Source organism: Cricetulus griseus, assembly GCF_003668045.3.
Source record: "Cricetulus griseus strain 17A/GY chromosome 1 unlocalized genomic scaffold, alternate assembly CriGri-PICRH-1.0 chr1_1, whole genome shotgun sequence".
Classification (NCBI taxonomy): Eukaryota; Metazoa; Chordata; class Mammalia; order Rodentia; family Cricetidae; genus Cricetulus; species Cricetulus griseus.
The window spans coordinates 8958625-8971998 of record NW_023276807.1 but is presented as its reverse complement, the minus strand read 5'-3'; the positions used below and the strand labels follow the sequence as shown (position 1 = coordinate 8971998).

Genomic DNA, 13374 nt, shown 5'->3' with positions numbered 1-13374 from the left:
GGAGCTGGGGCTGCAGTCACATTCTGCTCTTAGTTTACTGTAATATCCAGCCTCAAAGGGAAACACAGATTGTCTGAAATGCTGTTTTCTGTAGGGTATGGGTTTCGTTCCTGTGCTATGAATGAAACTCAAGCCATCAGCATTAGTCACTCTCAGATCTGGGCTCCTGGAATACGGGTATGTGGCTACTTAGCAGATGATGCCACGCAGTTTAGGAGGGCTACAGAAAGAGGCAGGGATGTGCTGGGCTTCAAAGGCAGCCGCCTAGGCCAACCTGCATTGCCAATGACCTACTGTGTGATGGTGACAAGTTACAGTCTCTCAGTGCTTTGGCTTCTTCACCTAGAAAATGAATAAGAATAGTTCCTACCTAATAGGACCATTGTAAGAATGAAAAAAACAGTATGGCCAGGTGCCACTTACTGACAGAAATAGGCTCTGAGAAATTAACCATATGGTGATTTTTCATCTCTGCAGGCATCATAGACTATACCCTACACACTCAGAAGACATGTTCTCCTGCACACGTAGGCAGTTAAAATGTATGTATGTATGTATGTATATGCCATATCCTACTGTTCTTAGGACTACTATAAATAAAACACCATGAGGTTGAATCAAGCACAAGAGAAAATGATACCATCAAGAAACTTGATAAACAGATGTATGAGGTTGTTGCTACCAATGTAACATGTTGCACTGTTCTCTATCAACATGCTTTCAGAAGTGGGTGTATATGCCTTTATGATCATTTAAAATGCAGTGAATACACAAGCCAGTGACATCACCCATTATTTTTTATCAATATTAGTTCCTACACATGGTTGTTTGTGCTTACTTTTAGATGCATGAGCTCACAGTAGGTTTGTTTACACCATCGTTGCCATAATTGTATGAGTAATGTATTGAACTATGATGTTGTGAGAGCAATAGGAAACTACAGTTTTCCTGCTCTATTAAAGTCTTACATGCCTGCTGTCATGTGTGTTATCTGTTGTTAATGGAAACATAATGCAGCATGCAACTGTATGTAAAGAACTATATAGCGTCTCTTAAGGCATAAGTACCCAACAAATGAGGCCTATGTAGCCAAACTCAAATTCCAGAAGATGTCCAATGATGGACATTCCACCAAAAACCAAAGCCCTGAGGTTCCTAAGGGTATGTGTTAACACAGAGATATATCCTTTGTCCTCCAATCTGTTATCTCTGTCTCCCCGCACCCCCATAAGACAACACAATTTGCTTATAAAGGCATAATTGAATAATTCTTCCTAAAGAAGAAGGCATACAAAACGATGTTCAATGTCACCAGTCATCAGAAAAAGGCAAATCCAGACCACAATAAAATCATACTTCAGTGGTAAAAATTGACAATCCCAAGTGTTGATCAAGATGGTGGCAAGTGGGAATCTCATTTGTTCCTGATAGAAATGAAAAACAGCTATAGCCAACTTCATGTGACAATATTGTGGTGTCTCAGTTAAGCACATATTTGTCAAATGACTCAACAGCTTTGTGCCTCTGTATTTGCCCAAGAGACTGAATTCCTGCAGCTACTTAAAGATATGTGTGTGTGCGTGCGTGCGTGTGTGTGTGTGTGTGTGTGTGTGTGTGTGTGTGTGTGTGTGTGTATTCAGAGTGCATTGTTTAGAGTTTTCTGTTGTCTCTGTTGTATTGGGAGAGAGAGTTAGGGGACATGTATGCGTGTATACATGTTTGCATGTGTGCTCATCCTAGTGGAGGCCAGAGGTTGATATTGGTTGCCTTCTTTGATCACTCTTCACCATGTTTATTGAGCATGATCTCTCACTTGAACTCAGAACTTGCCAACAGGCTACTCCACTAGTCAGCTTGCTCCAGGGATCCCCTGTCTCCACTCCTGAGTCTGGGATTACAGAGAAGCTGCCAAGCCTCTCAGGCTTTATGTGGGAGCTGGGGATCCAACCCAAGCCCTCACATTTGTGTAGCAAGTTCTTTACCCACTAAACCATCTCTCCAACTCTGTTACTTGTTGGTTGGTTGGTTGGTTGGTTGGTTGGTTGGTTGGTTGGTTGGTTGGTTTGGGGTTATTTTGTTTGGTCTGCTGTTTTGAGGCAGCTTCTTGCCATGAAACCCAGGCTGGCCTGAAACTCATGGTCATCTAACTTCAGCCTCCTGGTACTGGTTCATAGGTGTGCACTGCTATGCCTGGCTTGTGTTCTTTTATAATTATTACTATTGTTACATTTATTTTTATACCACTGCTGGTAGGGGTGCAAACTTGCAAGTCACTTTGGAAATCAGTATGGTAGTTTCTCAGAAAATTGGGACTCAATCTACCTCAAGACCCAGCAATACCAATCTAGAGCACATACCCAAAGGATGCTCAATCATACCACAAGCACACTTGCTCAGCTATGTTCATAGCAGCTTTATTTATAATAGCCAGAAACAGCCTAGATGCCCCTCAACTGAAGAATGGATAAAGAAAATGTGGTATATTTACACAATGGAGTACTACTCAGTGGTAAAAAGCAGTGACATTTATTTTTTTTAAAGATTTATGTATTTATTTATCATGTCTACAGTGTGTGCCAGAAGAGGGCACCAAATCACATTACAGATGGTTGTGAGCCACCATGTGGTTGCTGGGAATTGAACTCAGAACCTCTGGAAGAACAGTCAGTCCTCTTAACCCCTGAGCCATCTCTCCAGCCCCAACATTTATTTTTATAATGTATTAATGTAGGTATGTACATCATGGAGGTCAGAGAACAACATGTGTGAGTCAACCCTCTCACTCTACTGTGTGGGTCCTAGGGATCAATCTCACATAACCAGGCTTAGCAGCAAGTATCCTTACCCACTGAGCCATCTCTACACCCCCAATTCATCATACCCTCAGACTAGAGACATCCCAAACATGGCATATCGACACAGTGGAAGACTAGTGAGTAGAAGACAGAACCGTCAAACTGTGCAGCAGTATGGAGAAATCTCAAAAGCTATATTGAATAAGGGTCCAAGACTCTTAGATTCCATTTATGGGAAATTAGAGAAAATGCAAAACTGAGTGGGCTGCAGTTGGGGAAAAAAAAAACAAAAAACAAAAAGAAGACACCAGAAAAAAAAAATCCCCTAAAATGAAGCAGTTGTCTCTCTTGCATTGGTGGCAGTCAGCAATTACAAAAATTCATCAGACTGCATACTTTCAATGGATGCATTTCATGGCATGCAAATAATGCCTTTAAAAGTCCCAGAGGCCAAGTGTCCCAGTGTCATCCAACCTGTTGTCCCGGATCCTTAGCATAAGCAGTGCTCATTACTGGAAACAAGGTCATCCCAGGCTCTTGGCTTCCTCTTGCCTCAGAGCTGCAGATCCAGCTGACATTGACTGATTTCCAGGGAGCACCACGGTGCATCCCAGGCGGAGGCCAATGGAAACAAGCTTGTGTTCCTGTCACTAATGATAAGAGCCTCCATCGGATTCTCTGCCAGGCCATGTTCATCGTCATTACACCCATTGAAGATGAGAACAGAGCAATAATAAGCTGGGTGTTATCAGCTCACAAATAATTTATAACGGGCAAACTAGGACAAGAGCAGAGCTTTTTTTGGCTGAAGAGGTTGCGTGTCACTCTTTCAAAACTAGGCTAAAAATGATTTATAATATGTAGTCAGCCACTCGGCAAGTGAAAGGGTCCCTTTCTTCTGTTTTATGCATTTGAACACTGGGCCTTTTGCTCTGAACTAGCAAGGAAGAGCCTTTATAGCTCTCCGCACCTGCCACTGGTCTGTAACAAGAAGATGGTGGCTTGGTTAGAAATGAGACCTTTGCAGGAATCCCTTAATCCAAACCCAAGAACAGGCAAGAAGGAGGGGGGACATCAGGGACTGAGGACCCTTAGAAAAGCCTAGAGATCATACATGTGAGATGGATGTTGGAGAATTACTAAGTGGTGGTCAGGAAATAGCCCTATCTGAGATAGAATCCGGGGAGTGGGACCATAGATGTATTCTTGAAATGGCATGGATGCTTGAACCAAACAGAGTGCCTACAACTATGGGGGCATCCAGAGAAAGGGTATTCAGTGTGTGTTCTTATGTTTCCATGGGCTCTTTGGGGAAACAGTACTAATATCTGTAGTTATTAATACCTGACCCAAGAGAGGTTAGCCACCAGAATCTTCTGTCCAGAACACACACTGACCAACAATCTCCTGATAAGGGGATTAACTCCCCTAGGAGCTATGACCCCCCAGGTCCTGGGGTATCTGGACTGTAGGCAGACCAAGTGTAGTGGTTTCTATTCGCATCCATGAGCTGAGTCTCTATAAAAAGTTCATCTTGGGTATACTTATGAGGGGTGGGTAGCTTTTTCAGCCATGAATCACCTCAGAATAAGTTAAGTGTTTTTATTTATTCATTCATTCTTTTTAATGTGCATGGCTGTTTTGTCTGCATATGTGTCTGTTCACCACTTTTGTGCCTGGTGCCCAGGGAGGCCAGAAGAGGGTATCAGATGTCCTGGAGATGGAGTTGCAGCTTGTTGTGAGTTGCCATTGTAAGTGCTAGGAATCAAAATTGGATCCTCTGGAAGAAAAGCCGGTGCTCTGAACTGCTGAGCCATCTCTCTAGTGCCATAAATTGATTGTTGATGAGGGAACTGGTTTGTGTCATTGAGGCTCAAGGATCCATCATAGTGCTGCTTCCTGAGCCCTTGGAGAGGAGACCCCTCTATCATGTGTTCCTTATTCCTCTTGTTAGTACAGCCCCAAACCCATATCCCCTGTTCTAATTCCTTCAAAGCCTGGGGTTCCTCAGAGGTCCTCAACCTGAACAGCCTTGCTTTTATCTTGTCTACAGACATGCAGTAGAGTGTCCTTTGGAAAATGGACTTCATCTTATAGAGCAATTTAAACATCACAGAAAAAAAAAAAATGAGTGGGAGGCACAGAGGTTTCCCATATGGTCCCTGTCCTGCAAACATATGACCTCCGGCTGAGTGGTAGGTTACAGTTGATGGGACTCTTTGGCATGCCATGATCTTACATTAGGGTTCCCTCTTGGTGCTGCATATTCTATCTTTGCAGAAGTGTGGTGCCATATGCCTGCCCAGGTGGTATCAGACACAGCATGTCACTGCCCTCTCAAAACCCTCTATGCTGTGTCCATACACCCCTCGCTGTGAGCCACGATCGCTTTTCCACCTCTGCCGTTTCACATTTTCCAGAATGTTGTATAGTTGGAGTCGCCCAGTATCTGGTTTTAGCACACCAGTTTCTTTGACTTAGTGTAGCACACATCTGCGTTTCTTCCATGTCATGCTGAAGAGTGAGTGTTCCGTTTTTCCATCTCTTACCAGCCACTTGACAAATAGGATGGCAGTGTCTGTCATATATCACCCTGGATCTGCACAGCTCACAGACTGTGCCCAGACAGCTTTACCCCTCCAATAGGGATGGTGGTTCTTGGGGCAAGGGCCAGGCCATGTGCATGAGTGGTACAGCCAGGAAACCCAGCCACACCTCGTGACTTGGCATGAAGCTGGATGTTCTGGGCTAGAGGAAACAGGATTGGAGCCTCATCGGGGCTTCTGAGGGTAGATCTAGGTAAACATCATGCAGCTTTCTCCCTGGAGCTCTATGAAGTTGGAGAGGCAGTGTCTGGCAGTGGAGCTAAACTGTGTAAGGTTTTGCTTTGTGAGTCAGAACTTGTGTATTATTTATACTGTCTCTCTCTGTGGCCAAAAGTCTAGCAAAACATGTTTCTTGCCCCATTACTCAGCTCTGAACAGTGGCCAACACTACCTCCATGAGAGACTTTGATCGGGTGCTCTCTGTAGGACGAGCTCTGAGAGAGGAGACACCTCTGTTGCATAACAGAGCCTTCACAGAGTGGAATGTTCTTCTTACCTGTGCCTTGTGTGTTTCCAGAGCCTCTAGAAACAAGTCTGAGAAGAAGCGCCGGGACCAGTTCAATGTCCTCATCAAAGAGCTCAGCTCCATGCTCCCAGGCAACACTCGGAAAATGGACAAGACCACCGTGCTGGAGAAGGTCATTGGATTTTTGCAGAAACACAACGGTAAAGGTTGACTTCTTGCCATTATCTATTTCACCTTGCCCTTCCCACGGGTGATGTGTTTGTCAGGTAGGGCATCCCTTCTGTCATCACAAGGTTACTACACTCATCACTCACAGGCTCTCTAAAGGCTCCGGACTTGCCAAAAAACAAAGCAAACAAAAAAAAAAAAATGAAAGCCCTATGTCCAGTTGGGGAGAAGACTGTCACACCCCAAAATGCTTTATCAGCCTGAGGGGAGACTTGAGAGCAGCTTCACAGGGGGCCCACAGCCCGCACAGGTGTCACTCACCATGTCTTTGTCCTTGTCATAAACCCCTGGAACTCCCCTAGTACCTGCCCCTTTCTGTCTTTCCTCAAATGTGACATCTGTTCTGACTCCACACTTGAAGCCATTTCTGCCCTTTGGGATCTTAGTCAGTGGGAATCACTAAATCCATTCATATCCTTCCCCTGTCACTGGCAGATAAAATCCTGTCTTTTGACGTTACCACGTGATGCCGTTCTGGATCACGTTTGTCTTTCTCAGATCATCCTCCCTTAAGTGCTTTTACCCCTTTATTCTGATGGCACCTAGTGTGCTACTCACTTAAAATAGTACCCAAAGCAACAATAACAAAACTAAATAAGTAAAAGATTAGTGAATAGTTGTGAGGGCTCAGAAGCCACCCGTAAGCCAGGACAGCAGAAATCTTTCTGCCTGTGATACCAAACAGAAGTAAATTAGGAAAGTCCAGATCACTGAGGACAGAATTGCAATTCAGAGCTTCATTAACACTGTTTTTTTCTAATCATTTCTTAGACAAGATGGAATCATGGCAGAGAGCAGGGCTGGGAAATGGGAAAGTGTTCTTATGCATGTTATTTTCATCATTTCTTTGAGAATTGGTTATACCTGTTAACAGCTTGACAGCGGTGACAAGCTGTCCTTTATCGTGGAGATGCTACAAGAGAGAGTAAAAAGAATGTGTTAATTACTTTTGTTGAAAGCCAAGGAAGACCACACAAGCAGAATGGCAACAGCTATCACCCTGATAATTTAATCAGAGTGCTTCTATTTCCTAAGTAACATTTTAGCCAAGTGAAATAGCAGATTGGTTTGATTGCCAAGATTTTTTGTGCAAATTACTCGAACTAGGTCAGTGCCACAGAGAAGCAGGACAGCTGTTAAATAGGACAGCTGGGATCAAGTTCATCAGTGTGACATTTATGCTGCTCTCTGTCCACTTCAGAGTTACCAAATTCTCTAAGCCAGACCCGAGAAGAGCCAGATCAGCAGCAGTGTCACTTCCTAACACTGGGAGAGCCTCTCAGGCCTCCCCTTTTCATGAAGCCTGGCCTGCCTGCAAGACTACCTGCATCTAGTCAGAATCTATGCAGGGTCTCACGTGTTTCTGAGATTCCCCATTGAGAAGATGGGGACATCCACAGCAAATTTTGCCCAGAAATAGGGTGCTCACACAAAACTGTGGCTTGAGACAAAAAAAACAATACAGCCACTTGACATGTCTTCTGAGTACACAGGAACTCCACAGGCATAGGCAACAATGGGATGGAGACTTTCTTTCTGTATTAGTGCAGGGCTCCCAGAGAGCCATGCTTCCCTTCAGTGCCTCTAAACTTCACAACAGTGCTTCTTCACTGAAAGTCTCATGGCATAGAAGAATCAATTGAAGCATAAGAGGTTAACTTCCATGTCAGACAGCCAGGAAAGCATTGACTTTAAACCCAGCAGCCTGTTGTACAAAGTCTCATTCTTAAGTCACCTACTGTTCTCTACAAGGTGTAATGCCTGGGGCTCCTAGGGAATCCTGTGTCATAGCTGCACTGTAGTTGTGGATATTGTTAGCATATCCTCTCAGATATCTGCTTCTCAGCCTTGGTTGAGAATCACCCATGAGAATCACCCAAGGAGCTTTGAGAAAAATCCACTTAATGTGTCGGGTAGCCCTTCCCCCACTCCATGAATAAGATACACCAGAATCTTGGGGAGTGGCTCCCCAGCAGCGTGCTTGGAACCTGCTGGTGCCAGCTCACAGGTGCTAATTTGTCTGTGTGTGCACTTGTGCATAGGTGCATATGTGTGCATGTGTGGTACATGTGTGTATACATCACATGGGTACCAGAGGACAATCTTGAGTCTCATCATTCCGGTGTTTTCTACCCCTCTTTTGGAAATAGGGTCCCTCACTGGTCTGGAACTTGCAAAGTAAGCTAGGAAGGCTGACCAACAAGGCCTGTGGGTCTGCCTGTGCCTGTCCCTCTCCGCCTCAGGTCTGGGCTCCCAAGCACATACTACCATGCCCAAATGTTTTTGTGAATTCTGAGGATAAAACTCAGGTACTTATGCTTGCAAGGCAAGAAACCTACCAACTGCCTTACTGAAGGTTTCTATTGCTGTGATGAAACACCATGACCAAAAGCACGTTGGGAAGGAAAGGGTTTATTTGGTTTACACTTCCATATCACTGTTCATCACTGAAGGAAGTCAGGACAGGAACTCAAAGCAGGATCCTGGGGGCAGGAGCTGATGCACAAGCCATGGAGGAGTGCTGCTTACTGGCTTGCTCTTCATAGCTTGTTCAGCCTGTTTTCTTATATGAACCGGGACCATCTGCCCAGGGATGGTACCACCCACAGTAGGTTGGACCCTTCCCCGTAAATCACTAATTAAGAAAATGCCTGACAATCCTGCCTATGACCCAATATTAGAGAGGCATTTTCTTAATCGAGGTTCCCTCTCAGATGAACTTGCTTTTGTCAAGTTGACATAAAACTATTCTGTACACCAATCCATTCATCTCACCAGCCCCAAGATTGCTAACTTTTGAAGAAGTTTGTTGTTGTTTTGTTTTACTTTGTTTTTTATTGTAGCAAGCCAGTTGGCATCATGTTGGTAACTTGAAATTAGCCACTGTAGAAGTGTTTAACACAGAAATGGGTAAAGCTCCAGACTGATGCCTCTTATTTGGAAAGTAGAGAGCCTTTACCAGTAGACCTCTACGGCTGACATCAGTGTTATTTTTTTTAACTTTTTATTTACTTTATGTGTATAGGCGTTTGTCAGCATGTATGTCGGTGTACCACACGTATACCTTGTGCCCTCGGAGGCTAAAAGAGGGTCTCATATCTCCTGGGATTGGAGTTATAGATATCTGTGAGTTGCCACATGAGGGCTGGGAATTAAACCTGGGTCCTCTGGAAGATTAGATAGTACCATCTCTCTAGCCCTATGACATCAGTATTTTTTAAAGTTCCTATATCATGCCAATGTGCAGGCAGAGTTTAAAAGTATGGGTATGGGTTTACACGTATGTTACACCTGCAGGTAAAATTAGAATACATGATGAGTAAAACTGATTAAGTCTAGGTTATGGTTATAATTATTTAGCTCCTTCTTCAGAAATCCTTCAAGCATCCCCATTTTCTCAGCTTGGGAGGTAAATCTTGGTTCTAGAATATTCATGCATTCTCTCTGCAGCAAGTCAAATCAAAATGAGAATATGACCCTGCTTTCTTGTAGTGAACCTTTGTGTCAAAAGTACCTCTCGTAAGACGTAAGACCCTACAATCTATAGGTAGCAAGGGATACTGGATGTACTTGACTGTTCCTATCTGAAGTAGTATTCCACAGCCCAGGCTGGCTTGCATTTTATCATCTTCCTGTATATAAAGCCAATCAAGTACAATTTTGCCCCAACATCAATTCCCAGCCCCTTATGTCTGCCTCTGTGGGTGAAGCTGGATGCATGACAGAAGGTGTAAAAAACACCTTGGAAACCATTGGAGGACTGGGAAATATTATGATTAACAGCTAACCACCACTACCACCCGCCACCCCCAACTGTTGTAACTCATAATTGTAGAGTCTGTTGTAACTCATAGTTGTAGAATGTTCACCTCCCAATTGCTACAGTGTTATCTTTGGGCTCCATGAATTCCAAGATATCTAGAAAATGTAGCAGAGATTCAACTTTGAGAGTAAGTAACTACCTACCCTGTCTGAGGGAGATTTCTACCTACAGGGAGCTATTGGACCTCATGTCTTTGCTCATCCTGCCTTCCACCTATAACTTCTGGTACCAGTCACATCAAGTGCCAATGGAGTGAGGACTTTAATTTCCCTTCACAATTAACTTGAATGGACCTCTATGTAAATGAAAGATTCTCTCTGGGCAAATACTCTGCAGTTTGATCTTCCTGACTGGAGATGTTTTTCAGATGAGGAGAAAAGAGAGCAAGCTTAAGGGCTTAAGGGATCCATGCCTTTTCTGAGGGTTTAGGCTATAGCAATGATTTGTTCAAGCCCTGGGAGTTCTGCCCTTACTCAGCTTGATACCCACAAGATGAACTCTATCTAGCCTAGCTGTATATAGCACCTCTCTCTGCTTCCCAGAATGCAGTTCACTGTGTTTGTCATACAGCCTGGCACTGGATGGATGGCCTCATAGCTGACATGGTCTCTTCCAGATCTTGTCCTGTGCTCAGTTGCCAAAATCTCTTTGAAGTTCTTCTGCATGCTTTTAAGGTCACTGTGCTGGTTAGTCTTTTTTTTTTTTTTTTCCAACTTTTTTATTTGAATTAGAAACGGGATTGTTTTACATGACAATCCCAGTTCCCTTCTCCCACCCTACCCCCCACCAACTAAAACCTTATCTGTCACATATCTTTTCTGCTTCCCCTGGATGGTGAGGCCTTCCATAGGGTGTCATCAGAGTCTTTCATATCCTTTGGGATAGGGCCTAGGCCCACGCCCGTGTGTCTTGGCTCAGGGAGTATTCTTCTATGTGGAATGGGCTCCTAAAGTCCTCACCTATGCTAGGGATAAATACTGGGTTTTTACAGGAGGTCCAATAGATTTCTGAGGTTTCCTCACAGAAACCCATGTTCCTGGGGTCTGGATCAGTCCCATGCTGGTATTCCAGCTATCAGACTGGGGAGCAAGAGTTCCCAGATGTTCAGGTCAGCTGTTTCTGTGGGTTTCACCAGCCTGGTCTGGACCTCTGTGCTCTTCACTGGTCCTTCTCTGCATCTGGGTTCCAGTTCAGATCAGTGATTAGTTATGGGTGTCTGCTTTACGTCAACTTGCACAAGCTGATGTCATCTGAGAGGAGGCAACCTCAGTTGAGAAAATGCCTCCGTAAGATCTGACGGTAGGCATTTTCTTAATTAGTGATTGATGGGGAGGGTTCAACCCACGGTGGGTGGTGCTGTCCCTGGGCTCGTGGTCCTGGGTTCTAGAAGAAAGCAGGCTGAGCAAACAGTGGGGAGCAAGCCAGTAAACAGCTCCCCTCCATGGCCTCTGCACCGGCTCCTGCCCTGCTTGAGTACCTGTCTTGGCTTCTTTCAGTAATGGACAGTGATATAGAAGTATAAGCCAAACAAACCCTTTCCTCCCCAACTTACTCTTTGGTCATAGTGTTTCACTGTAGCAACAGAAACCCTAACTAAGACAGCAACAAAATGGACAGCACAATTTTGTCTAACAGCACAGCAACATGTTCTTTCCGGCATTTAGAAGCGAGAAAACCGTCTTCCAAGAGAGTTTGATTCTCAAAGGGACACTGGTGATGGGCGGAATGAGTCAGGGTCTAGTCTCATTTGTAGCTTGGCACTACACATCCTCTTTCATCATGAGTAACTACCGAATCCATTTAGACTCATTCAGATAGAGGATTCTCTCCTCCCTCTCCATGGGAGAGAGATTTACCAAAATCATGGTGCAGGCGTTGCGTGTTGCTCATTGGCAGTGTGTGCCTGGCATGTATGAGGTCCTAGATTCAATGCTTAGCACTTAAAGGATGCTAAGAAGACAACCTTGAAATCTCCCCCATGTACAATGGGCGGGTTCTCTGCCTGAACAATTTGCTTTCTGCAGGAAGTTGTTCGACAGGTTAGTTTTATTCCCCAAGGTATAAGTGGTATATTCTTACGTTTTTCTTAATGTAAGTGGGGGGAATGTTGGTTTAAGATAGAAGATAAATAAGGAGAAACAAATAGATATGCTATTGTGTTTATAGTGTCTGTGGAAATATTGAGGTAATTTAATAATAGAACAAAATTTTAAGTACAAAAAAAAAAAAAAAAAAAAAAAAAAAAGGCTAGGATATTTAAAGAGTCCTGCATGGACCAGGGAGTATTCAATTGACAAGCGTGAACCATGTCATCAGTTCACAATCATGACATAGAATAGATATAGACTAATAACAACAAAAAAGCTTTAAGAAAAGTAAACTCCGATCTTTAAAGCAACTCCGTGGGCTGAGGCTAGGAGCTGTGAGATGAGCACCCCCCTGGCGTGTGTGAGGCCTGCACCACACAGAGGCACAACAGAATAGCAAGTCTCTTTAACAAGTTGTTGCTCGATAATGATGGAGAGGGTGAGAAACGAGCTCTGTCCTACATGATACAGTGGGCCTATTTACTGAAAGCCTGTGGTGTTTCTGGAAATTTTTTTGAAGTGCTGGGAATAGAACCCAGGGACACATACATGGGAAGAACACATTCTACCTATGAGCTCTGCCACCGGTCCTTGGATTTTGACAATCCTAGATTTCAGAAGTGTTTTTACTTTGCTTTGACCATGACTAAGTAACTTGACAAGATACCATCATTGTCAGTCTTTGTTCCTTCCCTTGAGGGTGCCAACTGCCAATGCTAGCTGCTTCAGCTTTGTCACATAAGAGAGTCAAGGTCACGGCAGTGGCAGGTACTCTGTGCTCTACCTGTGCTCTCGATGGGATATTCTCTTCTCCATAGTGTCATTAAAGACTGTGACAACATCAAAAGTGTTTTTCAGCCCATTATATCCACAATGCTCCGAGTTTGGGAATCAAGGCTAGCATATGTCCAGTGCTTTCTTTAATTAAAGATTTACACAAAAGAACATAAAAGAGACATGTGCTTCATTTATTAATTCCAGATTCGAGGTGCCTTGAATAGGAAGGCTTATGTATGCTTTTCTTTTTTTATTTCTTTTTAGAAGTCTCAGCCCAAACAGAAATCTGTGATGTTCAGCAAGACTGGAAGCCTTCATTCCTCAGTAATGAAGAATTCACCCAGCTGATGTTGGAGGTAAAGTGCACTTTCAAGTTAGCTTAATAAAGCTTGGGGGTTGTGGTGGGAATGAGTGGGTAGAACACATACAGAGTGCACCAAAGCCCTGGGTTCAGATCACCAGCACCACAAGAAACCAGGCCTGGTGGCACGAGCCTTTCATCTCAGCACTCTAGGGGCAGAGGGTGGAGGATCAGGAGTTCAAGGCCATGCTCTGTTACTTAGCAAGTTTGAGACACATACACGAGGCCTTG

At 44.0% G+C, this 13374-nt stretch overlaps 1 protein-coding gene across 5 annotated transcripts in view; it reads left to right on the top strand.

The window, feature by feature from the left end:
* The window catches only part of Npas2 (neuronal PAS domain protein 2), a 180010-nt gene that overhangs the window by 92228 nt on the left and 74408 nt on the right, over positions 1-13374 (top strand). For 4 of the 5 annotated variants that reach the window (XR_004772363.1, XM_027386795.2, XM_027386794.2 and 1 more), the window contains exons 3-4: positions 5919-6067; positions 13047-13138. Coding sequence is in view for 4 of the 5 variants with exons in the window: in XM_027386795.2 (XP_027242596.1) it covers positions 5919-6067; positions 13047-13138 (241 nt within the window). In the remaining variant the exon portion in view is untranslated. Of the gene's footprint in view, positions 1-523; positions 543-5918; positions 6068-13046; positions 13139-13374 lie in introns of those variants that run through there. The other variant, XM_035452666.1, reaches the window with a different exon arrangement.